Source organism: Capronia epimyces, assembly GCF_000585565.1.
Source record: "Capronia epimyces CBS 606.96 chromosome Unknown aczIQ-supercont1.1, whole genome shotgun sequence".
Classification (NCBI taxonomy): Eukaryota; Fungi; Ascomycota; class Eurotiomycetes; order Chaetothyriales; family Herpotrichiellaceae; genus Capronia; species Capronia epimyces.
The window spans coordinates 4,807,635-4,829,226 of record NW_006912904.1 but is presented as its reverse complement, the minus strand read 5'-3'; the positions used below and the strand labels follow the sequence as shown (position 1 = coordinate 4,829,226).

General features: G+C 53.7%; 10 protein-coding genes across 10 annotated transcripts; 5 read left to right on the top strand and 5 right to left on the bottom strand.

Annotated features, from left to right (window-relative positions):
- Positions 1-119: 119 nt before the first annotated feature.
- Positions 120-1,655, bottom strand: A1O3_01751 (uncharacterized protein; the record flags this gene model as incomplete). The annotated part of the gene is made up of 1 exon (XM_007731894.1): positions 120-1,655. The coding sequence occupies one exon, from the start codon at positions 1,653-1,655 to the stop codon at positions 120-122; it is 1,536 nt and encodes a 511-aa protein (XP_007730084.1).
- Positions 1,656-3,420: 1,765 nt separating this feature from the next.
- A1O3_01750 (uncharacterized protein) lies at positions 3,421-5,669 on the bottom strand (the record flags this gene model as incomplete). The annotated part of the gene is made up of 3 exons (XM_007731893.1): positions 3,421-3,978; positions 4,395-5,322; positions 5,488-5,669. 3 exons carry the CDS (start codon positions 5,667-5,669, stop codon positions 3,421-3,423), a joined length of 1,668 nt encoding a protein of 555 aa, XP_007730083.1.
- A 632-nt stretch (positions 5,670-6,301) lies between these two features.
- Positions 6,302-8,161, bottom strand: A1O3_01749 (uncharacterized protein; the record flags this gene model as incomplete). Its single annotated transcript, XM_007731892.1, has 5 exons — positions 6,302-6,439; positions 6,532-6,626; positions 6,688-7,244; positions 7,320-7,850; positions 7,953-8,161. 5 exons carry the CDS (start codon positions 8,159-8,161, stop codon positions 6,302-6,304), a joined length of 1,530 nt encoding a protein of 509 aa, XP_007730082.1.
- A 407-nt stretch (positions 8,162-8,568) lies between these two features.
- Positions 8,569-10,463, bottom strand: A1O3_01748 (uncharacterized protein; the record flags this gene model as incomplete). Its single annotated transcript, XM_007731891.1, has 6 exons — positions 8,569-8,830; positions 8,896-9,085; positions 9,193-9,592; positions 9,646-10,084; positions 10,141-10,181; positions 10,239-10,463. 6 exons carry the CDS (start codon positions 10,461-10,463, stop codon positions 8,569-8,571), a joined length of 1,557 nt encoding a protein of 518 aa, XP_007730081.1.
- Positions 10,464-11,426: 963 nt separating this feature from the next.
- A1O3_01747 (uncharacterized protein) lies at positions 11,427-13,319 on the top strand (the record flags this gene model as incomplete). The annotated part of the gene is made up of 5 exons (XM_007731890.1): positions 11,427-11,858; positions 11,926-12,227; positions 12,280-12,964; positions 13,034-13,139; positions 13,204-13,319. The coding sequence occupies 5 exons, from the start codon at positions 11,427-11,429 to the stop codon at positions 13,317-13,319; spliced, it is 1,641 nt and encodes a 546-aa protein (XP_007730080.1).
- Positions 13,320-13,412: 93 nt separating this feature from the next.
- On the bottom strand, positions 13,413-15,033 carry A1O3_01746 (uncharacterized protein; the record flags this gene model as incomplete). The annotated part of the gene is made up of 2 exons (XM_007731889.1): positions 13,413-14,270; positions 14,320-15,033. The coding sequence occupies 2 exons, from the start codon at positions 15,031-15,033 to the stop codon at positions 13,413-13,415; spliced, it is 1,572 nt and encodes a 523-aa protein (XP_007730079.1).
- A 555-nt stretch (positions 15,034-15,588) lies between these two features.
- On the top strand, positions 15,589-16,201 carry A1O3_01745 (arf/Sar family, other; the record flags this gene model as incomplete). The annotated part of the gene is made up of 2 exons (XM_007731888.1): positions 15,589-15,711; positions 15,773-16,201. 2 exons carry the CDS (start codon positions 15,589-15,591, stop codon positions 16,199-16,201), a joined length of 552 nt encoding a protein of 183 aa, XP_007730078.1.
- A 1,196-nt stretch (positions 16,202-17,397) lies between these two features.
- A1O3_01744 (uncharacterized protein) lies at positions 17,398-17,875 on the top strand (the record flags this gene model as incomplete). Its single annotated transcript, XM_007731887.1, has 2 exons — positions 17,398-17,522; positions 17,578-17,875. 2 exons carry the CDS (start codon positions 17,398-17,400, stop codon positions 17,873-17,875), a joined length of 423 nt encoding a protein of 140 aa, XP_007730077.1.
- A 989-nt stretch (positions 17,876-18,864) lies between these two features.
- On the top strand, positions 18,865-19,845 carry A1O3_01743 (uncharacterized protein; the record flags this gene model as incomplete). The annotated part of the gene is made up of 1 exon (XM_007731886.1): positions 18,865-19,845. The coding sequence occupies one exon, from the start codon at positions 18,865-18,867 to the stop codon at positions 19,843-19,845; it is 981 nt and encodes a 326-aa protein (XP_007730076.1).
- An 824-nt stretch (positions 19,846-20,669) lies between these two features.
- On the top strand, positions 20,670-21,574 carry A1O3_01742 (proteasome component PRE2; the record flags this gene model as incomplete). The annotated part of the gene is made up of 2 exons (XM_007731885.1): positions 20,670-21,023; positions 21,077-21,574. 2 exons carry the CDS (start codon positions 20,670-20,672, stop codon positions 21,572-21,574), a joined length of 852 nt encoding a protein of 283 aa, XP_007730075.1.
- Positions 21,575-21,592: the final 18 nt, after the last annotated feature.

Genomic DNA, 21,592 nt, shown 5'->3' with positions numbered 1-21,592 from the left:
GTACAGAGTACTGTACGGTATACTGCACTACCCGCATATATGTACGGCGGAGTACATAGTACCTACCACTGGGATCCAACTTATCCGCAGGCGATCTGAGGACTCCATGGTCATGGCCATCACCAAGTGTTGTGCCTGCTCAATTTCACAGGCACAGGCACAGGCTCTTCTGTCCCCTCTGCCATGGTGGCCGTGGCCGGGCTGCGGTTGACAAAGTAGCGGAACAGCTTTGCAGGGTCCTTCCTCACCCTCTCCGTTGTCGACGGGTCGAGGATTGAGTCAAGGATGACATCCTCTCCTACCAGCATCGATACACACCACCAGACAACAATCTTGCACGGCAGGCCGCATGGCTTGACCCGGAGCTTCCGCCGCATCTCACAGTATTCCTTCCACGCCTGGAAATGCATCAGTCCAATCTGTCGCTGGCCGGCACGGTACTCGGCGACTGCGAGAAAGAGAAAGGCGATCACGTCCTCATCGGTAGAGTCCCCGTCGACGGCCAATGCCGAAATCCTCGACCGGGTCCTCGCGAGAATGTCGTTCTGTCGAGAAGCAAGATATTGGTTTTCGCCCTCCAGCATCCTGCTGTCTACTGACGGGACACTGCGGCGGTGATGGTATGCACTCTGCAACAGCACCATGGTCTCGAAGCACCATTGACTGGACAAGGCAAAGGGAACGAACAGCGTCAGTACCGGGTTATATTGCTGCACGATCTCGGGAAACCGGTCGAATCCAAGCATGGCACCGGCGTTGGCGGCGAAATACCCAATGAGATTCCGGTCCGAGGGCGTCGAGAGAATCGATGTCCCTTCACACGAAGTTTCAAGCTCCGGTAACAGGATGCTGGGAACTGGCGTGCCTGGAGCGGACACTGTTTTTCTCAAGATCTTTGGCTGTGGAGGAAGGTTAGGGTTAGGGTTAGGGTTAGGAGGAGTGTTGTTTGCGATTTGGGAAAACAACAGGCCAAACTCTGAATCATTTCTGAGGCTGACTCTTCCTCTTTTAGCAGTTGGCTCTGCAGTCACCCGCAATGCGGGCTGGGTGTCAGCAGTACCGCCAGGTAATGCCTGGTCGACACAAACTTCCGGGTTGTCTGTGCCGAGGCTGGAATTGGGCTCTGATGGTGACGGCGATTCTGTCGATCCGGACACACCTAACCGATCGCCGCGTGCTTCCAGGGGTTGGCTGGTGTGCCTGCTGATCGAACCACTTTCCGGGCAAGCTTGCCGTGTTGCAGCATTCTGCGACGTGTCGACTTGCTTCCTGCCGCTTGAACTCGGCGAGACTGATCTCGATCTGCTGGTGAGTGCCGACAAGGGCACAATATCTTTCGGGAAATCAATGACAGAGGCATAGTCTGAGATGAGAGGCCGTTGTATGCCAAGTTGTCGATCTGGTGCCGCTGCCGCAGTCGCCGTCGCTGTCGAATGGGCAAAATCCGGTTTCTGGCCACCATTTTCCTCTTTAGGGTACATCCATCGCAGTGGGAGAAAGTGGTTTCTTGACAAGCTTTTCGAGTTTGCCTCTCGTTTCGACCTTACGCGATCCTTCATCAAGTGTGCTCGTGCCAAGTCGGTGACCCCACGCCGATTGATGTCATAGTCTACGAAGGTAAACGTTCTTCCTCCTTCTTGGTTCTTGCTGGCCATCGTGGTGGCGTCGTTACGGCGATAGGGGGCATTTGTCCTTCTAATCTCTGACTCCGACTCCGACTATATAAGGTCTTATCTGTTTGACTACGAGTATATGGAACCTGAGCCTGTTCGATCTTGCGGTCCGTGGCCTTTGCCTACGAGTCCTGCCCCATCCACTAGCAAAATGAAGTCCTGGATTGTTTCTTCGACACGCCTTATGTCATGGCTACAGGACCTGCATTAGCACATCAGCTCAGGGAAGGTGATGAACATCGCTCAGGCTCGAGCTGCTGCAGCCAATGATAAGTGCCGGTGGCTGAACGGGGTCGACGCCTTACTCGGGTGTGAGAGGTCAGGAAAGCCACTATGCCGTTTTTTGAGAAGAAAGAGATTACGCCAATTGGTCGCCGCACCCCGGTCCAAGCGTGAGAAATGTCGCTTTCTACCATGTGTGGTTTGAACAAAATCACATGCAATGCTAGATACCGGCATCTCTTATGACACAAGCGGTCTCTCGGATTGGACATTGTACGGAGTTTCGACTCTCTTCTCCGTCCCAGGCAGTCCCTTCGTACAGTCTACAGGCTCCCCTTGTTCGTCCGAGGGAATCTCCGTCTGAGGGAGTCTATCCGTACTGTCTACCGGCTACCCTTGTTCACCAACCTGAGGACTTTGGCGAACGAGCCTCACCATGTCGACTGTACGGATATGCATTTAGCCCCCCAAGGAAGGCCGCGTCATGCGTTTCCATGTCCCCGCCTAGATGGGCAGGATTCTTTTGTCATCAACCAAGCATCTCAGTCATTGCATCAACGCCGATCACAGACCAGGATGGAGTACAGCAATCACCCCCACGACCCTGGCGAATGGCCGGGCTTCACTCTGAACCGATGGGGCTTTTCAGGATATGTCTCCATGATCTGCGACCATCTCCGCCTCCTGTTCCCTGGCGGAGTGACACTTGGTCCGGCGGACGGCTTCTCGAATGGCGGCTAAGAGAGACAGGTCTGAGGTGTTGTGTGTTGGACAATATTGAGCTGATCCTGGCGAATTTCTCCAAAAGTCTGACAGACATTGTCTCGTCTGCATCTACGTCTGCGTCTGCACTGACGTACGGCTTCGTCTTCCTGCATAATTGTTATAACTGATTTTGGAAAATAAGTCGGTGAGGCTGGATATACGGTTACCGTCATGCATGATCACTATCACTGTCACTATCACTGTCACTATTACTACCTCAGGAAGAGTAGATTCCATATCCATATCCATATCCTCATCCCTCATCCCACACAGTCACGATCCATCAGGTCTTTCTGACCGCATCGAGAAGTAGCCCTCACGATCAAAGCGTTCAATAGAAAGATGGCATCCTGCCCCTCTGGTTTGACCAAATTCCGTTCAATTATATTGGTTGTATTGGCTGTATTGGCTGTGATGCTGATGACGGCTGTACTGGCTGTCACGGTTGTGATGTTTCTATCAAACTTAGGCATACTGTATTCCCAGCCTTATTCTTTAACCAGAAGGCTGGTACATATAGGCACTATAGGCATACCTATATAGTCTAGGTTCCCCCTACCCCTTTGATAGCGAACATGGAACCTTTCAACCTTTGACGGTTTCTGACTCTGGCTCTCCCTCTGGCTGTCAAACTTAGGCATCCCCAGCCTTGTGCTTTAACCAGTAACCAGAAGGCTGGTTTAGGTGCTATCTATATACTATACTATATAGCATGTGCTCCCTGCGACCCGTTGATCGTTGATAGAGAACATGGAATATTTCAACCTTTATTTGACTCTCCCTCTGGCTGTGACGGTGCCTCTGTCTGTGCCTCTGTCTGTGTCCATGCCTGTGACATTGTCTGCGTCTGCCTCTCTGACACTAATTCAAACTCGTCATCAACCACCTCGTTCATCATACTCGCCATCTTCAAATGGATTTCCGGATCGGTATTGAGAGCGTGGAAGAACACCGCTCGGGCCCGCTCGACGTCCGGATCCGACGAATGCAACCGGAGCTTGAAGTCGATGGACTGCGGGTTGGTGAAGTTGATCCAGGCGTCGCGGCGGACTCGGGCGTAACGGTCGAGTAGGGCGTCGGGCGACTCTTGCTGGTTGGGGTTGTGGTTGTCGTCAGCCGACTCTTGCTGGCTGTGACTAGGGCTGCGACTGGGGCTGTGGTTGTCGTCAGCCGACTCTCGCTGGCTGGGCTTGTGGCTGTGGTCGTCGTTGTGGTGCTGGTGGTGTTTGTTTTTGTAGATGCGGATGAGGCAGTTTCCCAGGGCGGCTGAGTCGAGAAGACCCGTGGTGAGACCGAGGCCGCCGATGGGGTTGTTGGACTGGAAGATATCTTTGTCAGTTTGAGTCAAGTAAGTGGTGGTTGTGTCATTCAGTCAAGTAAGTGGTGGTTGTGTCATTCAGTCAAGTAAGTGTTGGTTGTGTCATTCAGTCAAGTAAGTGTTGGTCGTGTCAGAGGTCGGTTTGTACATGTCAACTCAGGCATTCCCAGCCTTATCCTCTTAACCAGAAGGCTGATATAGGCACCTCTAGGTATATAGCCTGCGCTCCCCCATACCCCTTTGAATGAGGACATGGAACATTTCAACCCAACCTTTGACAGTACAAGGAGAGAAGGAGAGAAGAACCAAATGAATCGATAGAAAGGGAACCAAATGAAAAAATAAGCCCAAATGAGAAGAAAAGCCAAATGAACGATAGGAAGAAGAACTAAATGAATGATAGAAAGGCAACTCACATGTCCCGCATCACCACACAGCAGCACCCTCCCAACCTTGAACGTACGCGCCACTCGCTGGTGAGCCCAGTAAGGATTCGCGCTGACCAAATCATACCGGAGCGGCCGCGGACCCGGGAACAGCCTCTCGAACTTGGCAGGCAGCTCTCGCGTGAGGATGTCAGCTTCAGACACGTCGGTTCGTACACCAAAGGCCACGCGCCAGGGGGCCCCGGCCGGCCCGGTACGGGCAATGACGGCCCAGTCCTCGCCGTCGACGACCATGTTGGCGGTGGCGAAGTCGCCCAGGGCCTCGAAGTCGTAGTGCACGTTGCACGCGACGAAGCGGAAGTCCGGCCAGGTGAAGCCGTCGAAGGGGATGCAGAGCGAGCGCCGTACTGCGCTGGCGGCCCCGTCGGCGCCGACGAGGTAGTCGCATCGGAAATGGCGTTCTCCTTGCGCACCGACACAGATGACGGAGACACCGGCACCACTTTCACTTTCTGGGTGTGAGGCGGAAACATCCTCACCATCAGGAACAGTAACAGGAGCAGGATCACCTTCACCTTCTGGGTGTGATGCTGAGGCCGAGGCTGAGGCACCATCAGGATCAGGAACACCTTTATCTTCTGGGTGTGAGGCCGAGGCTGAGGGAGGACCCTGTCGAGCACCCACAAACCGACAATTCCACCGGATGCGAATATTCTTCCATCTCTGACAATGAGCCAGAATGATGCCGGCCAGAACGTGCTGACCCAGATGGATGCCGGCAAAGTCATACTTGACCGCTTCCTTCGGGACCTGCGACATCTCCAGCCGGCCCAACACCTGGCCGCCCTGGGCGTGCGGCTTGCGGAACACGATGCCCTGGTGGTTCTTGTGTCCGGCCTGCTCGACGTCGTGGTAGAGCCCGACTTTTTCGAGTTCTTGCAGGACGATCGGCATGTAACTAGGTATATAGATAGGGGTGAGTTGTGAGTATGAGTGTGTGAGATTAGGGTTAGGGTTAGGGTTAGGGTTACGAGAGAGAGAGAGAGAGAGAGTGTGTGTGTGTGTGTGTGTGAGTGAGTGACAGAAACAGAGTGATAGAGAGAGAGAAACAGACAACACTCACGTAGTCGCCCTTGGACTCTGCAAAACCTCCTTCTCCGCCTCGACCACGAGCACGTCGATGCCGGCCTGCGCCAGCTTCAACGCCAGGAATAAGCCGACAGGTCCGGCTCCGACGATGAGGACCTGGGCATGTTCGATTGCCATGTCGTCCGGTTGCGGGACGAGAGGATGGAGGGTCGTCATGTTGATGCACAGTACAATATACAATATACAATATAGTGTCCGCACAGTATATAAAATCTAGTACAGAGTCTAGTGCCAGGACTGTGTAGATGAGGTCAGTCTGTTGTATAGAGAAATCGAGCAATAGCTAAAGTAAACATGTCATGCTGAGGGCTGTATATGTAAGATGCAGTATATTGATCTTTTCTAAACCCGGATCGAGACCCGGATGCTACCCACCATAGAGGAAGGCTGTTGCTATCCCATCACTATCATAGAATTAATCATAGCCATAGTCATGAGGACGGGCTGGGACACCAGACACCAGTCAGTCACTCTGGGGTACGTGGTAGTAATTACCCCTAATTACCCCAGATGCTCTCCTCCATCTCCATCTCTACCCACCTCGGCTGGAGACGGGGTAGCTGGAGCTGAGGCTGAGGCTGAGGCCTGGGGTCGACACCCCACTTACCCATTTGGACAGGTTAGGGTTAGGGTTAGGGTTAATGTACGGAGTAGACACTTAGGTACTGGTATAGACATCCCTATCATCCATCCCACATGCCATGTTTTTTATCTCCTGTATATACTGTACACCGTACAGCTGCAGTGTTCAGTCCCCAGGACCCGACCACAACAACACCCCCCCTGCCTTATTCGGCCGTCACGGCCTCACGACATGTCCGCTCAATCAGATCGGCATGAGCCTGGCTCCGAACTTGGATCCGCACTGGGAAGGGGGCTTTGTTCTTGGTCAATTGCGGAATGCGCATGGTGTCGATGGGATGAGCCTGCGATACCAATGCCAATGTCAGTGGTTGGTTAGATGATGGGATTTCTTGAGCAGGACGGAGAGAGATAAGACACAACAGAGACAACATACCTCGTCTTGGACGAAATCAAAGCAGTAGAGCAGCCTTGCCGCCGCAATCCAGACATTGCCTTCCCCAACATTCCACCCCACGCAGACCCGTCGCCCTGTAGCCACCTGTCGTCAGCAACTTTCATGACACACCGACACACCTCCGCCTTGACGCACCTGGTCCAAAGGCCCAATGGCCCTTTAATCCATTGTTCAGGTCTTGATTCAAGAAGCGGTCCGGGTAGAAGCGCTCTGGCTCCGGGTATTCTTCCGGGTTCAGGGCAATGGCCCAGGCATTCCACACAAACACGGTGCCCTTGGGGAACCGGTATCCCTCGTACTCGTCGTCCTGTGTGAGCGAGGTGGGCGCCCCGATCTCGGCAATGTTGGGCCGCCAGCGGAAGATCTCCTTCACCGTCGCCGTGATGTACGGCAGCTCATCTCGATCCGTCCATTCTGGCAACCGCTCTGCATTGGCCCCGCACACCCGGTCGAGCTGGGCTCTGGCGCGCTGCACCCAGTCGGGATATGTGGCGGCGCCGGCGATCATCTGGCCTAGAGACACGCGGGTGGTGTCGCTGCCTGCCTCCATCAGGGTCCCTAGCGTGAACAGCTGCTGGGTCTCGTCGAAGTAGCCGTCTTTATTCGAGTTGAGAAAGTCCACCGCAAAGCAGTCGCGCTGCTGCCCTTTCTCGAGCCGTGCCTTGACTCCGTCAAGTTGTGTCTTGTAGACTCTGGAGATGATCAGCAGCAGGCTTCGAAGGAGCGAAGAAGCGGAGCGAGCAAGAAGAATAGAGCACCCAGCTTACTTCTTGGTGTATTCAAACAACCGCTCCCCTCGCGGCCTCCACCACTGTAACCACGTGGGCAGGCCAGCAAGCACAGGGAAGCCATCCACCAGGTTGGTCCCCGGCTGCTGCTGCTCCAGGAACAGCTCGGCTGTCTCAAACAGCTTGGCCACTTGCGGGTCGTCCAGCTTCGAGCGGATGCCAAACACGACACTCATGATGACCGAGTTCGAGTAGCGTCCGTTGGCGGAAAACCATCGATCGGCGTGGTGGAGGTAGTCGTACAGCAGATGTTTGGATTCGACGTCCTGGAACTTGCGGAACGTGTCTTTCTGGCGCGTGCTCAGGATCTGATGCATCACTTTCCGCGTCTTCCTCCATCGATCGCCGTACGGCATCAACACCAGCCGGCCGCCGCCGGACATGATGTCTTGGGTCATGGGGAATGGCGGACGCGAGGAGTAGATGGCCGCCCGTTTCTCCATCAGGTCATTCACCACCCGGGACGAGTTGAGAAAGACCCAGGTGCTGCCGCCGAACTTGACGGTAAACCTGCATCGCGTGTCAGTATCACGGGCCAGCCAGGTCAGCGGAGCCAGAGGCATGGTGACCTAAGGAGCCCTGCGGAGACTCAGTAGTCGTCCTCGTAATCACATCTCGCCGTACTTTCCCGCCAGTTCTTTCGCCCATGGCCCTTGCTGTGTTGCCGGCACCTGGAACGAGTTGCCGAAGATGGGGATTCCAGGTACCTGAGGCGGCAGTTTGTACTTGGGGCTCCTTGTCTTGGTGAGAATAGTGCTGAGGTAGAAGAGCACCACGGCAGCCACAGCCGCTCCCAGCACGGTTGTGTTGGTGGTGAACATGGCGGGTGAGATTCACAACTAGTCAGACCATGGTCAAGAACAAAATGCCACCAGAAGTCTGGAGACGATCCTTGTTATAGCTGCCATGGCCTGAGGAGCCTCGTGGCCGTCCTCGAACCCGACCGTCGCTGGCGCAGGGAAAGAAGACGCAGGCGCATGTGGGGTAAAAGTGGTCCGGTTTCTATTTCCTCATCCATCTTCCATCCAGACCCCAGGCACAACCATCTACAGCTCTGCTCGCTGCTCGACATAAACAGCGGGACTGGTACAACCACCCATGTTCACCCTCCCCCTGGTCCTGATCCCCGTCAGCCCTCTCGCCCCGGTCGTGGAGTCTAGATTCCACCCGCACACATCTTTAAATCCACCACCACCACCACCACCACCACCTCCACCTCGGTCTGTCTCTAAATGGTATATCTGAAATGCTTGTTCTGAATGTCCGTCAGATCTTCGAATCCCTCCAATAGTTCCTCCTCCTGCCGAGCCGCATGCAGTCCTTTCCGGTCTCGAGCCCGGTTTTCGGCCACACACCAGACGGTGTAGATGACCTGGAAGACAATAAGGGCACAGTACGTGCCCAGGAGGCCCTTGATGGCTGTAAAGTAGCGAGGGATCTCCTTGGCCAGGAACATATGAGGGCCAGCAATGTTGCCGGCACAATAGAACCTTTCACCCCAAAAAGGAGACATTAGTGACCATTCAAACGCATTTTCGCCTGAGACAAGACCTACAGAAAGAATACTCCCACCACAGTACTTCTCTTGGTGTGCCCAGCCACATTGACCCCGGGGATGGTCCAGCCCAGAACAATGGGTGACCCCAGCACATTCTGCAGCCAGCAGCACGCTACCAGCGCATAGCGGTGTTTGATGTCGATGGTCAGAAGACCGATCAATCCAGCAATCCCGGGCAGACAGGCAACTGTTGGAATTGACACCAAGCGGTCAGCAATGCAGTCCGGGGGTTCGGCAGCTTCGCCACGGCCCACATGGTCGTCAGACGACAAAGACGGAGTAGGTCAGACTTACTGATGATGGTGATACCTAGCAGGTTCTTCCTTGTCGCGATGAAGCCGAATCCAATACAACCGATGATCTCAAACGCGCCGCCCGGAGTCTGGAGCAAGCTCGTCCGGAGGGCGCTGAACCCGAAGCCTTTGATCAGCGCCGAGGCGAAGTTGGCCACACATCCATTCAAGATGCCCGTGCATGCCCCCATCAGATACATGAGGTACGTTCTTCCATCCAAGGCGGCCTCTTTGATCTGGGACGGCACCACCTTGTGGTGTTTGATGCCCATCTGATTCTTGGACACGCGCCACACCGCCACCATGCGTTCGTATTCATTCAGCATTCTGGCGTTGTGCGGGCCGTCGGGCAGGTAGCGTAGGATCACAAAGCCCCAGATAAATGTCATGGCTCCTACGATCTGGCCGACATGTTAGCCAACCACCCGGAGTCGCGGACGAGCAGGTCACCAACCAAATAGATGAGTTTCCAGTTGGCCACCGCCAGATGGCCGGCATGGCCCGACCCATAAGCCAACAGGGCGCCGAGGATCGACGAGACCCCGTTCGTCGACAGCCAGAATGAGGTTCGCAGCGCCTGCTCTTGCCTTGTCCACAGCATCGACGTCAACAGGATAAAGGCGGGCGAAATGCACCCTTCCAGCATTCCCATGAAGAACCGGACCGCGAAGAAGCCGGCAAAGTTGAACACTGCCGCCTGCAGCATACAGACAGCCGCCCAGACGAAGAGCATGTAGCCGATCGTCTTGCCGATCGGGAATCGTTGGAGCGCGACGTTCCAAGGGTATGCGCCGGCCAGCCAGCCAAAGTAGAGGGCCGATGCAACCCAAGAATAGTCGTCTCCTTTCATGTGTGTGTCTGCTTGGAGCCCGTACGCGTTGGAGTAGTTGAGTCTGAGATGCGAAAGGTCAGCGCACAAAATCTACCGTCTCGGCGGGTCAGCACCAACGTTTGTTTGTCCAAGAAACTGAGCATGTACGTGGTCATCATCTAACAGCCGCAATCGGTCAGCCTCACAGGATTCAAGCAAGCCCACCGGGTACTGACCATTGGGATAACCAACCAATCCAACTTTCGGCGGACTTTGATCGAGTCTCGCTCGAGCTGAGCCTCGTCAAACTCGAGAGCCTTCTCCAACAGGTCTCTTCCCAGCACATTGGGGTCATTGAGCCTGGAACCCGCGAGGAAGTCGATAATCTTGCCTTTCTGGGGGCGTTCGGGCTCCGCCGCCGGCGTGGCGATCTGAGCAGGCTGCTTCTCCATGTCCGACATTGTGATGGCTGATTTGGGGAATGCGCCGGCGATTCGTCCGAGTGGCAGGACACAAGGGTCTTATTCGACACCACGCGCGGACTATATACTTCAACCCATGCCTGCATGCCATGCATCCAGAGATACGTCTTGATCCATACTAACAGGGGCAAGTTAGCCATGGATTGCCATGGCAGTGGCGCAGGCCGACGTCTGAGATAAGAGAGCAACGTGGTTAATTCACAAGGCCAGGTCCGTGTTGGCTCTTGTGCAGTCCATCGAGTGTCAAGTCAAGTTTCCTCCACTCTCCTGCCGATCTGGCTTCCTTTACCACGGAGATCGGCGACTTCATTCATCCGCAGAGTAGCCAGCAGAGGCCATGGAGTGTATTGCCATCTTGCGGAAGGTGGCCGCTCGGCGCAAAGACACTTGATTTGTGAGACGGGACTCGTTAGATCGAGTCCAAGGTCCCGCCGCTTATACGGATATGCACCACAGGTATGCAATGCATCGGTCGACTTGTTATCAACAACAGCCTGATAGCGTCCGGATACTGCGTAGAGATAGCGATGTCCACCGAGGATCCACAAGCCCTCGCTGGGGCATCGCGCCATTGCACGCCTCCCCGCTCTATATCATACTCGCCCAATTGTCCTTCGGGGTACGCTATCAGACAGAGCCGTTTCCAGGGCCATGCCACAGACTCTTGGCAAACGCTGTCGTCTCGATAGCAGTTGCGGATTGGAGACCAGCTCCAGAGTGATTTGCAGCCTGATCGAATGCCTCAATTGTAAGTCTCAGGCCGGTATGCAGGTAAGTCATGATTTTGTGCCGTAAAACAGTCTCAAACAGATTGGGTGTCTTCGGCTTTTAAAGATATCGAAGACCCTGTGAGTGTCGGTGGAATCTCTTGCAATCGAACACAATCAACCTTGAGCAACTTCCGGCCCTTGATTAGAATCCTAACTCGCCGAGAAGGCCATCATGATCGCTAAAGAACCAGACTCGACCGGGCTCGAGGGTTGGCAAAAGATTCATGCGGCAAAGAAGGCTGAGCAGGAAGCCAGAATACCACAGCAATGGAAGCTCAAACCAGAAGACTTTCCACCCACAGGCACCGTCGACCTTCGACCCGTAGTGGCCTCCTGCGGCATCCTCTCGGACAGAGAGTTGTTGATCACGGGAGACCAGTATGACGCCACCTCTCTGGCCGCTGCAATTGCAGAGGGCAAATACACTGCCGTCGAGGTTGTGACCGCGTTCTGCAAACGAGCAGCGATAGGCCACCAGCTCTGCAACAACCTCACTGAAATAATGTTCAAGGACGCAATCGAAGACGCCAAAAGGCTGGACAAAGTGTTTAGAGAGACTGGAACTCCGGTTGGCCCGCTTCATGGCTTGCCTATGACATTCAAGGTGGGGCAAGCTTCGGCACCCATATCTCGAAATCCGGTACGGCGCTGATCAGGTGGTGGTGGTCTAGGAATGCTTTCACGTCAAGGGATATGATGCCAGCAACGGGTACATCTCCAGAACGTTCGATCCCTCAACTCGCGACACTCCTCTTATCGAGCTGGTCAAATCTAATGGCGCCGTGGTGATTGCGAAGACAAATACGCCGCAAACCATGCTGGTGGCTGAAAGTCACAATAACGTCTTTGGCCAAACGAAAAACCCGGTCGTTAGTCACTTAACTTGTGGAGGGAGTAGCGGAGGAGAGGGATCCATCATGGCGTACCGAGGGAGTGCCCTGGGGATCGGTACTGATGTAGGAGGCTCTATTCGGTGAGGAAGTCAAGGCCCGTTTTGGCAGCCTCGCGACCACTGACAAAATTAGCATTCCTGCCGCGGCAAACGGCGTCTACGGCTACAAACCTAGCTTTGGGATCTTGCCAATGATAGGGTACGCAGCATCGGGTTGGATGGGTGCAAACACTGGAGTCCCGGCCGTCTGTGGTCCACTGGGTCATTCCGCTCGGGACCTGGCATTGCTGACCCGTGTGGTCCGCAATGCGCAACCATGGAAGTTCGATCCTGCCATCATACCCAAGGTCATGGAGGCCGGCACACAGTCTCGAAAGCCGGTCGTAGGCGTAATCCGTCAGAGTGGGACGACTCCCCATCCGCCAGTCAGACGAGCCATCAAAGAGGCAGCAGATAAACTCTCGGCGGCGGGTTTTCAGGTCAAGGACTTCGTCCCGCCGGATTTCAACGACATTCGTAATGTCACCCGGGAGCTCTTCACCCTCGACGCCCTGTCGTACCAGCGAGGGCAGTTGGAGAAGGCAGAGGAACCTGTGGTGCCCTCGGTTGAAAAGATCGGGTTTTGGGCCATCCCACGCAAGACGCATGAGGAAGCATGGGCACTGAATGCCAAGAAGCTGGCGCTTCAAAAGGAGATGCTCGATCGTTGGCAAAAAGCTGGAGTAGACATTGTGGTTGCTCCTGCGGGTCCTCACACAGCTGTTCTGCCTGGGGACTGGACCACCGATATGTACACGGTTGCTTGGAACGCCATGGACGTGAGTGCAAGCCTGAGCCCTTTGGCCGAAGACCTGGGAGAGATTGAGACTGACCTCTTCACACTTTAGTACCCAGCGATCATCATCCCATTCACCAAAGCAGATCCAGTATTGGACCCCAAGGATACGGAATTCGTCCCCATGCACGAACTCGATGAACAAATCCAATCTTTGTGTAAGCCGCCAATTCCCGGAGCGGGCTTGGCCCAAATGTTGTGTTCTCGCTGACCTTAAATTAGATGACCCTCAACTTATGGCCGGGGCACCTGTCGCGCTCCAACTAGTCGGTCCAAGATTGGAAGACGAACAACTCTTGAAGGATGCGCAGACCATCGACGCGGTTTTGAATGCGTAGCCAGAACAGAAACAGTCGAGGAAGAGAGGACGCACTCGGAAGATCGGCCAGACTCTTCGTAGCATTGATTCAGCAGACTTCTCTTGCCATGTTTTAGATAGGTAGCAGCTCATTCGGATATTGTTGGGCGAGCGTCCTCCAATTCCAATCTAGCCCAGCATCTCTTGCCGGCCAAACTCGATTGATGACAAACGACCTTGTTCGGAGGGTGGTAACTATGTTGCGGCCTCTGCAGACCGCCCCCATGATTTGCGTGGCGCTCATCCTATCAGCCTCACTGTTCATTTCGCATGACGCTAGAAAGACAGGCCACAAGGACATCTTCACGTCTTCATCGGACGCTGTGGTGTGTACCAGGACTTCATACGCCATGGTTAGAGCTCTCTGATCTGCTTCCATAGAGCTGCCGGGAGGACGAAAAAGTCGGTGGAGGTACAGTAGTGAGCTACTGCGGTACGCATTCGCATGCATCAGAAACTTTCGTGAAGATTCAAATGAGAGCTGTGGGTCGATAGTAGGATGCCATAGCTCGAGTCGGGATTGAAGCTGGGAAGCTCGATCAAGTAGACTTGCTGAGTGGTGGCGAGAGATTGAAAACGTCGCTGGCTGAAGGTCTTCATCCGAAGGGTTGTCATTGGCTGCAATTCGGATATCCTCAGCCAAAGCACACAGCTCAGCCAACAGGGGCATCAGCGGGCCAGTATAGCCCATAAAGCGGTCCAGGTGCTGTCGCGCGTAGTCATCGAGCCAGTAGGCGGTAGGAATTCGGGGGCGGTGGAATCTCGACAAGGCGATCATCATGTCCTGCCTCGCTAAAGCACGAACAAAGTACTTGGACAGCTGGGATAGTTCAAGCCCTCTGTGGAGGTAGTGCTCCAACATCATGGCCAAGTTCTCCATCAGTGCCGGGATTGTAGAAATACTATCTTCGCAATAACCGGCATCGACGAGCTAGAAATAGTTAGTGGATAATTCTAGGCACTTCAAACAGTCTTGTTACCTCTACAGCACAGAGACCCAGGAACGTTAATAACAGGAGCTCCAGGCTGACCCCGAGTTTGTCCATGTTCCGTAAACGAGCCAATATCCTTGCCTTTCGGTTTGGAACGAAGACCAGAACTGGAAGAGGTTTGTCTTGCAAATATGTCTCTCCAATAGCAGATAGAGAGTCGCTCACGGCCTGCGGGCTGTTTTGGAAGACTTTTAAGACATTGGAGTTCATCTCCTGAACGAATTCGCCGCCAAACACCAAATCTGCTGGATGACGCAGGAAGTATACCTCGATGAATGGCTCATCCGTGGGCTGAACGGCTCCTGGAGGAATGACAGCCATAGTTCTCAATGGAAGTGGCCCCCACGCCAGAGGAATATTGTTCTTTGCGGTCGGAGAAAAGGCGGTAATTGAGGAAGCGTCGGAATCTGAAGGACTGAAGATTTCAACAGAGGAAAGAGCAGCCTCATGTGTCTGCGCTTCGTCTGTGGCAGACCCGGTTTTCAAAGACAAACCGAAGGTTGCCTCTGGGCTTGTAGTACAGGGCAAGGTGATTTGGGTGGTTGGTGCTCCAGGAGCTTTCTGGGCTTTCGTAGCGATGTGCCTGTAGCCACTGCACTGTCGACCTCGACGCTTGCAAGTGCCACAGGCTGGATATACCTCGTCGCATTTGACCTTGGCCTTTTTGCAATCGATGCAGCCGTATCTGGATCGCGTGCCCATGATGGCAAGTTCTTACCGCCTTGCGGATCTTGTTCAGACCATAGCTGGAAGGATGGATAGATGGATAGATGCGGAAGCCGAGGCCTGCTACATTCCCAGGTTGATAAGGGACAAGTACGCAGGGAGAAGCATCTGTTTCGATCTTTTTGCTAATCAGAGGAGGCACTGCCCGTAGATATTCGCGGTAGCTGTGGTTGTGAGGTATTGGTGGGATGGATAGACGGAGGGATGGAGGGAGGAATCACTCATCTCATGCATGATAAGCAGCCACCTAGCAGCCAGAGTGGAACGCAGTCACATGATCAGCCACACTGCGGCCCAGGATGTTCCCCAGCCACTTATCGCAGGGGTTGCCATCTCGATTCTCCGCAAGACTAGACCATTCGACGAAACTCGCTCGCTTCTGCGTCACTCCTCCGACCTCAAACACAGAAAGACCTGTGGCTATCACCCGCCGTCACAGATACCACGTGCCCATCGACGGGATCGCACAGTGGCTGGGACCGGCGTTGGGTCTTCGGTATTCGAGCGAACGAATTTGGCCAAGTCAGCGAAATGGCAGGCTTCTTCACATGGTTCTGGGACTGGCTGCTGTGGATGTTCTGGGCCACCGAGATGGACGTGGCCATAGTCGGTCTCCAGAATGCCGGCAAGACAAGTCTGGTGCGAGTACTAGCAGTAAGTCCAGTCGCAATTACACAAGACCGAAGAAGCAGGATGCTGAAAGCATGCCGAGCAGGGGAACGAATTCGTGGTTGACTCGCTTCCCACCGTCGCTTTCAATAAGAAAGAAGTGAAAAAGGGCCACGTCTCGATCAAATGTTGGGATCTTGGAGGTCAACCGCGATTCCGATCCATGTGGGAGAGGTACTGTCGCGGAGTCACTGCGATTATCTTTGTGGTCGACGCCGCCGACAGAGACGCCATCCCCGTTGCGAAAGAAGAGCTGCACGCCCTCCTCGACAAGCCCACTCTACAGGGTATTCCTCTCCTCGTGCTGGGTAACAAGTCAGATCTGCCCGACAAGTTGTCGGTAGACGAAGTCATCGACCAACTTGACCTAAAGAGGGTTGTGCACCGAGAGATCAGTTGCTATGGGGTCAGTGCCAAAGAAGAGACCAACTTGGAGGCCGTTCTACAGTGGCTTGTAGCACGGTCAGGGAAATGAAAGGGACACCCTGGATTGATTGTACATTACTTCTTCGTGTCGACCAAGCCTCTGAATCGAGGGCACAGGGCGTAGGACGTTTTAGCATGTTGGATTGTAAGATTACGCACGGCACCGGACGAACATAAGTACGGGACAAGCCCTTGAGATCAATAGCACGAGTACTTCGTATATTGATGTCTGGTGAATCGCTCAGCTGAGGCCCGCCAGAGAGTGTGGGCAAGTGTGCTCAGGTGGCGAGCAGCAATGAGGCGACAGCATCAGAAGAAGCGCCGCGTTGCACCTGTGGCACGTAACTGGAGGGTGACGTGCACCTAACGTGTAGTAGCCCTAGGCCAAGAGCATCGCCTCAGGAGCCTCCTTTTAGCCCTGTTCGATCACGGAATCAACATGCCACGCCAAGCCTACCTAAGACGATGGCGGTCGGCATTCAAGTTTGAGGATCCTGGAGGGAACATGTACTTTGGCTAGCAGGCATCAGTATCCGTACAACAACACGCCAGCATCTACCGTACCAGGGAATGTTACTGCCCATATCTCATATCTTCAACAAAAGGGCTGGCTGCGCAGGAATGGTGGGTACCTCTGTACCTTACCTAATAAAGTTGGGTGTATGCACCAGTATGGACTATGGAGTATGGAGTACCTGAGGTACCTTAGGCACCAACTTCAGCCTGCCTGTTGCCATCGGGTGTCCATTTATGGGCGGGCGAAGCCAATAAAGCCCCCCGAAGCCCCGCTAGCCAAGGTAGGCCCCGGTTGCTGCGCCACGGCTGTCAATGCCACAATGCCAGTGCCACTGCCGGGTGATGCGTCAGACTCTTCCATGATTCTCTGTACAAAGGTCCCTTGCGTCGCCATCACCATCGCCATTGCAGTTCCACACTGATTCCTTGGACCATCGTCATCCTGGTCGTCGCAATACTTGTCTTGCACTTTTAGAACTTGACGCAGACCTTCTTGGACCACTTATTGTCGCTATTCCATCCATACAGCTTTATCCTCATTGCCACATCAGAACCGGCCCTCTCTTCCTCTTGGTCTGTCCCTCGACATCATACTATTCTCCCGAGACACAGGCACTGTGATGTCTCTTGTCCGACGTTATTACGTGTAAGCCAAGCACCGCCATCCTCATCTTTTATAAAACCTGCTGTCTATCACGTCTCGTTTCGCCCAGCTGACACTTGTCTATTATGGCTAGATGCTACGACTCCTACGGACGGGCCTACCGTTGTCGGTCATCATGGAACAGTTGGGGTAGATGGGTTGCTCTCGCCGTCATCCTCGTCGGGGCGTTCCTCTTGTTCTTCCTCCTTGCGTAGGTTACACCCCAGACGTTGTGCTGCGCGGAGGTCAGACTAACATTGTCACAGGTGCATCAGCGCTCGCCGAAGACGTCGCGCAGGGAGAAGACCTGTCTATGGCACTAGTTGGGTCGGACAAACACCTTGGGGACATGGACCGGCGACCTACTCACAGCAACCCAATCCAGATATGCAACCGCCGCCGCAATACAACCCGACCCCAAATACCGGAGGCTACTACGGTCAAAATCAAGGATACTTTGGTGGAAGACAGACAGATGTCGAAATGCAGCCACCTGCGAACGTCTACAGGGGAGGGGAGGACGTCTATCAACCTCCTCCGGGACCACCTCCAGCAAAGAAATAACGGAAGAAGATGCTGCATTCCGATGGCCTATTGCCCAATGCTCTTACCTGTACGGAGTATGGTCTCCCGGCGTATTATGTTTCTTTCAGGAAGACGGTGATCGTCAAGGGTCCCCGGGACATGGGGCTTAGGCATTGATGGATCAGCCACAATGATGATGTGTATGACCCCTAATTACCAAGTAATCCGGGAAGATTGATCACGAGAAGCTACGACACGGCATGGGGCAAAGACTTGCCACCAGGAATGCTCCGTATCACCACCCGGTGGACTATGCCTAACAGCTCAACAGGCAGATATCAATTGTATGGTGTTTTGTATTACTCGTATTACTTACTCGTGTGCCCTGGTCAAGCAAGCTTAAAAACTGTGCTCAAGCTGCGCCTCGGATTACTTCCTCGTTGTTACTAAGTGGCCGGGCTGGGCTGTGACTTGCGCCGGCGTTTCAGCTGGAGAATGCCCACGAAAGAGACACCCGCAAAATGCAGGCGCAGGGGTCTGGGAGGGGGAAGATCTCCAAATGGCGCCCTTCAGAATTTCGCCAAACTTCCCCCACTGCAGGCTAAGGAGGCCTGCAGCCCGCGTTCCTTCTCCCTTAAGCGAGTGCGCGATGCTGCCTTTCTTCGTTGCTCAGCCTCCCCTGGTGACAAAATCCCATGGCTTCAATTCAGCTGTGCTTTCTTGTTCCTTTGGTTCGGTGAACCTAAGATTCGAGATTCCTTCGTTTCTCTCAATCACTTCTTCGATTACCTAGGCTTTCCCAGCCTTGCCCTGACTTCACTTCTTACGCACTGTCCGCCGGTCGGCCCTCACTTGGTGACGAGTACCCAACCACCCTACCACTACCACAGGATATAGAATTCGACTGACGACTTCCGGCTGACGACTTTGCTCGATCTTCTTATCTCAATACACACCTGATTCTGCTTAGATCTTATCAGAGCTGCCAAAATCAATAGCCACACACCACGTGGCTCACCTATTCAAGAATGACTTTCTACATCTTCGCTCGCGATGTTATCAGTGATGTAAAAAGCGCCCCAGAAACGTTTACCAGTTGGGATAAATGCATGCAAAAATCCTATTGCAAATGGCCTGCCATTGTTGGAATCGTCGTTGGATCTCTCATCCTCCTTTCGATCATCTGGTGTTTCGCCAGATGTCTCTGTTGTGGAGCGGAACTTTGTGCTTGCTGCTGCAATTGCTGCCGCCCTCGCCGAAGTCGTGATCGTCCCTCGCAATACAAAGACGAATACTCTCGGGTACCACCCACTCCTTATGGAGGATACCAACCTACCCCTGCCCCCATGGCTTATGGTCACCCAAGCGCGCCGCAATTCGCCACCTTTGACGATCCGAGTGGCAAGAAGATCAACGAAGACAGTCTCCCTCCCATGCCCAGCTGGGAAACGGCAACGAAGAGACGAGTGGAGGATATAAATACAAACGGAGATGTGGAGATGGGACGACTTGATACACAACCACAACGGCTGAGAGGTGGCTACAACAGCGTTCCAAACGGACCAATGTCTCCGGTCTCCCACCATCCAGCAGGAGGTTATTTCAACAGCAACGATACGATGCACTCTTATCATTCAGACCTTGGTGCTCAGCGACTGGGCGCCAATGGGACCGGGTATGCTGGCTTCCAACCGGTACCCTTGAGCCCGCCTCCAACTTACCGATCCTCATCGAACGCTCCATCAGTGATGTCTGAGAAGTTCATTTCTGGGGCTGCGAGCCCGACCCCCAACGAATACAATCATCAACAGCACCAATCGTATCATCACCAACCATCTTCCTATGCTCCAAGCAGTGTAAGTACAAGATACGAACCGCAACCAGATTATGCTTCAAGTAGGATCAGCATGCCTGCTCCCTACAATCCGCAGCCGGAGTATCAGGCACGGCCACCCAGTTTCTCGCAAGTTGGGAGGAAAGCTATTAGTGGGAGTTACAGGGAGGTTTGAACGTGAAGTCTTACAACAATGGTGTTTCCACGGCCTCATTTTTCTACCAACACTGGGTTATGATCCCTCAGTGCCGATAGTAGTACCACATCACAGCCATCGGAGGCGAGGGCGAGGACTCGGGAAGATTTTCATATGCCATAGATGAGACAAACTCACTCTGGCCACTACGGTCACTGGGAGCAGGGGTCGAGCGCACAAGACAGCGCGTGGATCCAGTATCCTCTTGGATGTGTGTCCCCAAATCTCAAAGGAGCGAGATCAGGAATTATGTCTCGACATATCCGTCCGGTTGGAAATTTCGTTTCGATGTCTTTGCATGGGCTACAAACCGGGCCCAGTCATCAAAGCAGGGCAGAACATCGCTCATGTTTCCTGCTTTATCTTGTATATTACTTTACTGGCAATCACCACCGGGTGGTGATGTATTTTGTAGTGTGTCGGACCCTAGGCTCAGCCATTTCTGGGTCGATCACACACTATCGTGTGGAATGAGATAATGATGATTCGGATGCATAACTCTTAATTGACTCATTCTTGCAAGTCTATGATTCTGTAGGCGTGGTGGTGCTGGACGAAGTAAAGCTCTGGGTACGTCACGTGAATCCACGTGACACTTCCTGAGCTGTGCCGGTAGACGCGCATCTCATCGTCGCCTTGGGAAGCATCAAACATTGCCTTCTACTCACTTCAAGCAATCCCCATCCTCCTTCTAACCGTTTACTGTTTGTACCAACACTTCTTCTCCCGTTGTATTCCTCCATTCCTTCCAGACTCCTGCTATCGGTTTCATTAGAGGTCCTCCCGCTATTAGCAGCCTAATCATGGACACCCTTCTCGCGCAATACACTCAATCTCCTTATGCGAGTGAAGGCCTCACCTCGGAAGAACAAAATGACTACACCGAGACTCTACCTCCTCTTTCCCTCAAATTCGCCTTGCCTCCGGTCTCTCGACCCTCTGCCTTCCTACGTGCCGCCACGGACGACTATTCCAATCCAAACTGCCCGATCAAGATCGCCCACGGTACTACGACACTAGCCTTCAGATTCAAAGGTGGTATAATTGTGGCGACGGATTCAAGAGCAACTGCTGGAAATTGGATTGCATCGCAGACTGTAAAAAAGGTCATTGAGATCAACCCGATGCTGCTGGGAACCATGGCTGGAGGAGCTGCCGTATGTTTGTCCCGATGCCTATGTGGGATGCAACCTGGCTAACAAATGACTAGGACTGCCAATACTGGCTTGCATATCTGGGAATTCAATGTCGGTTACACGAGCTTCGACATAAGCGACGCATCTCGGTGGCTGCCGCATCCAAGATTTTGGCAAATCTGGTGTACTCCTACAAGGGCATGGGATTGTCAATGGGTACTATGATAACGGGAGTCACTCCTGAAGAAGGCCCTGCACTGTATTACATTGACTCCGATGGGACGAGATTATCCGGCAATCTATTTTGCGTGGGGTCTGGTCAAACGTTTGCGTATGGTGTCCTCGATGCTCTTTACAAATACGACTTGGAAGACGACGAGGCGTTGGAGCTGGGCAAGAGAAGCATCCTGGCGGCGACACACCGAGATGCTTACTCCGGTGGGTACATCAATCTCTACCATGTCAAGGAGGACGGTTGGGTGAAGCATGGTTTCATGGACACGAACCCCATCTTCTGGCAGACCAAACTGGAGAAGGGTGAATTTTCCAACGTGACAAGCGAGTTGATCTAAGGAGACCACACGGGAGAA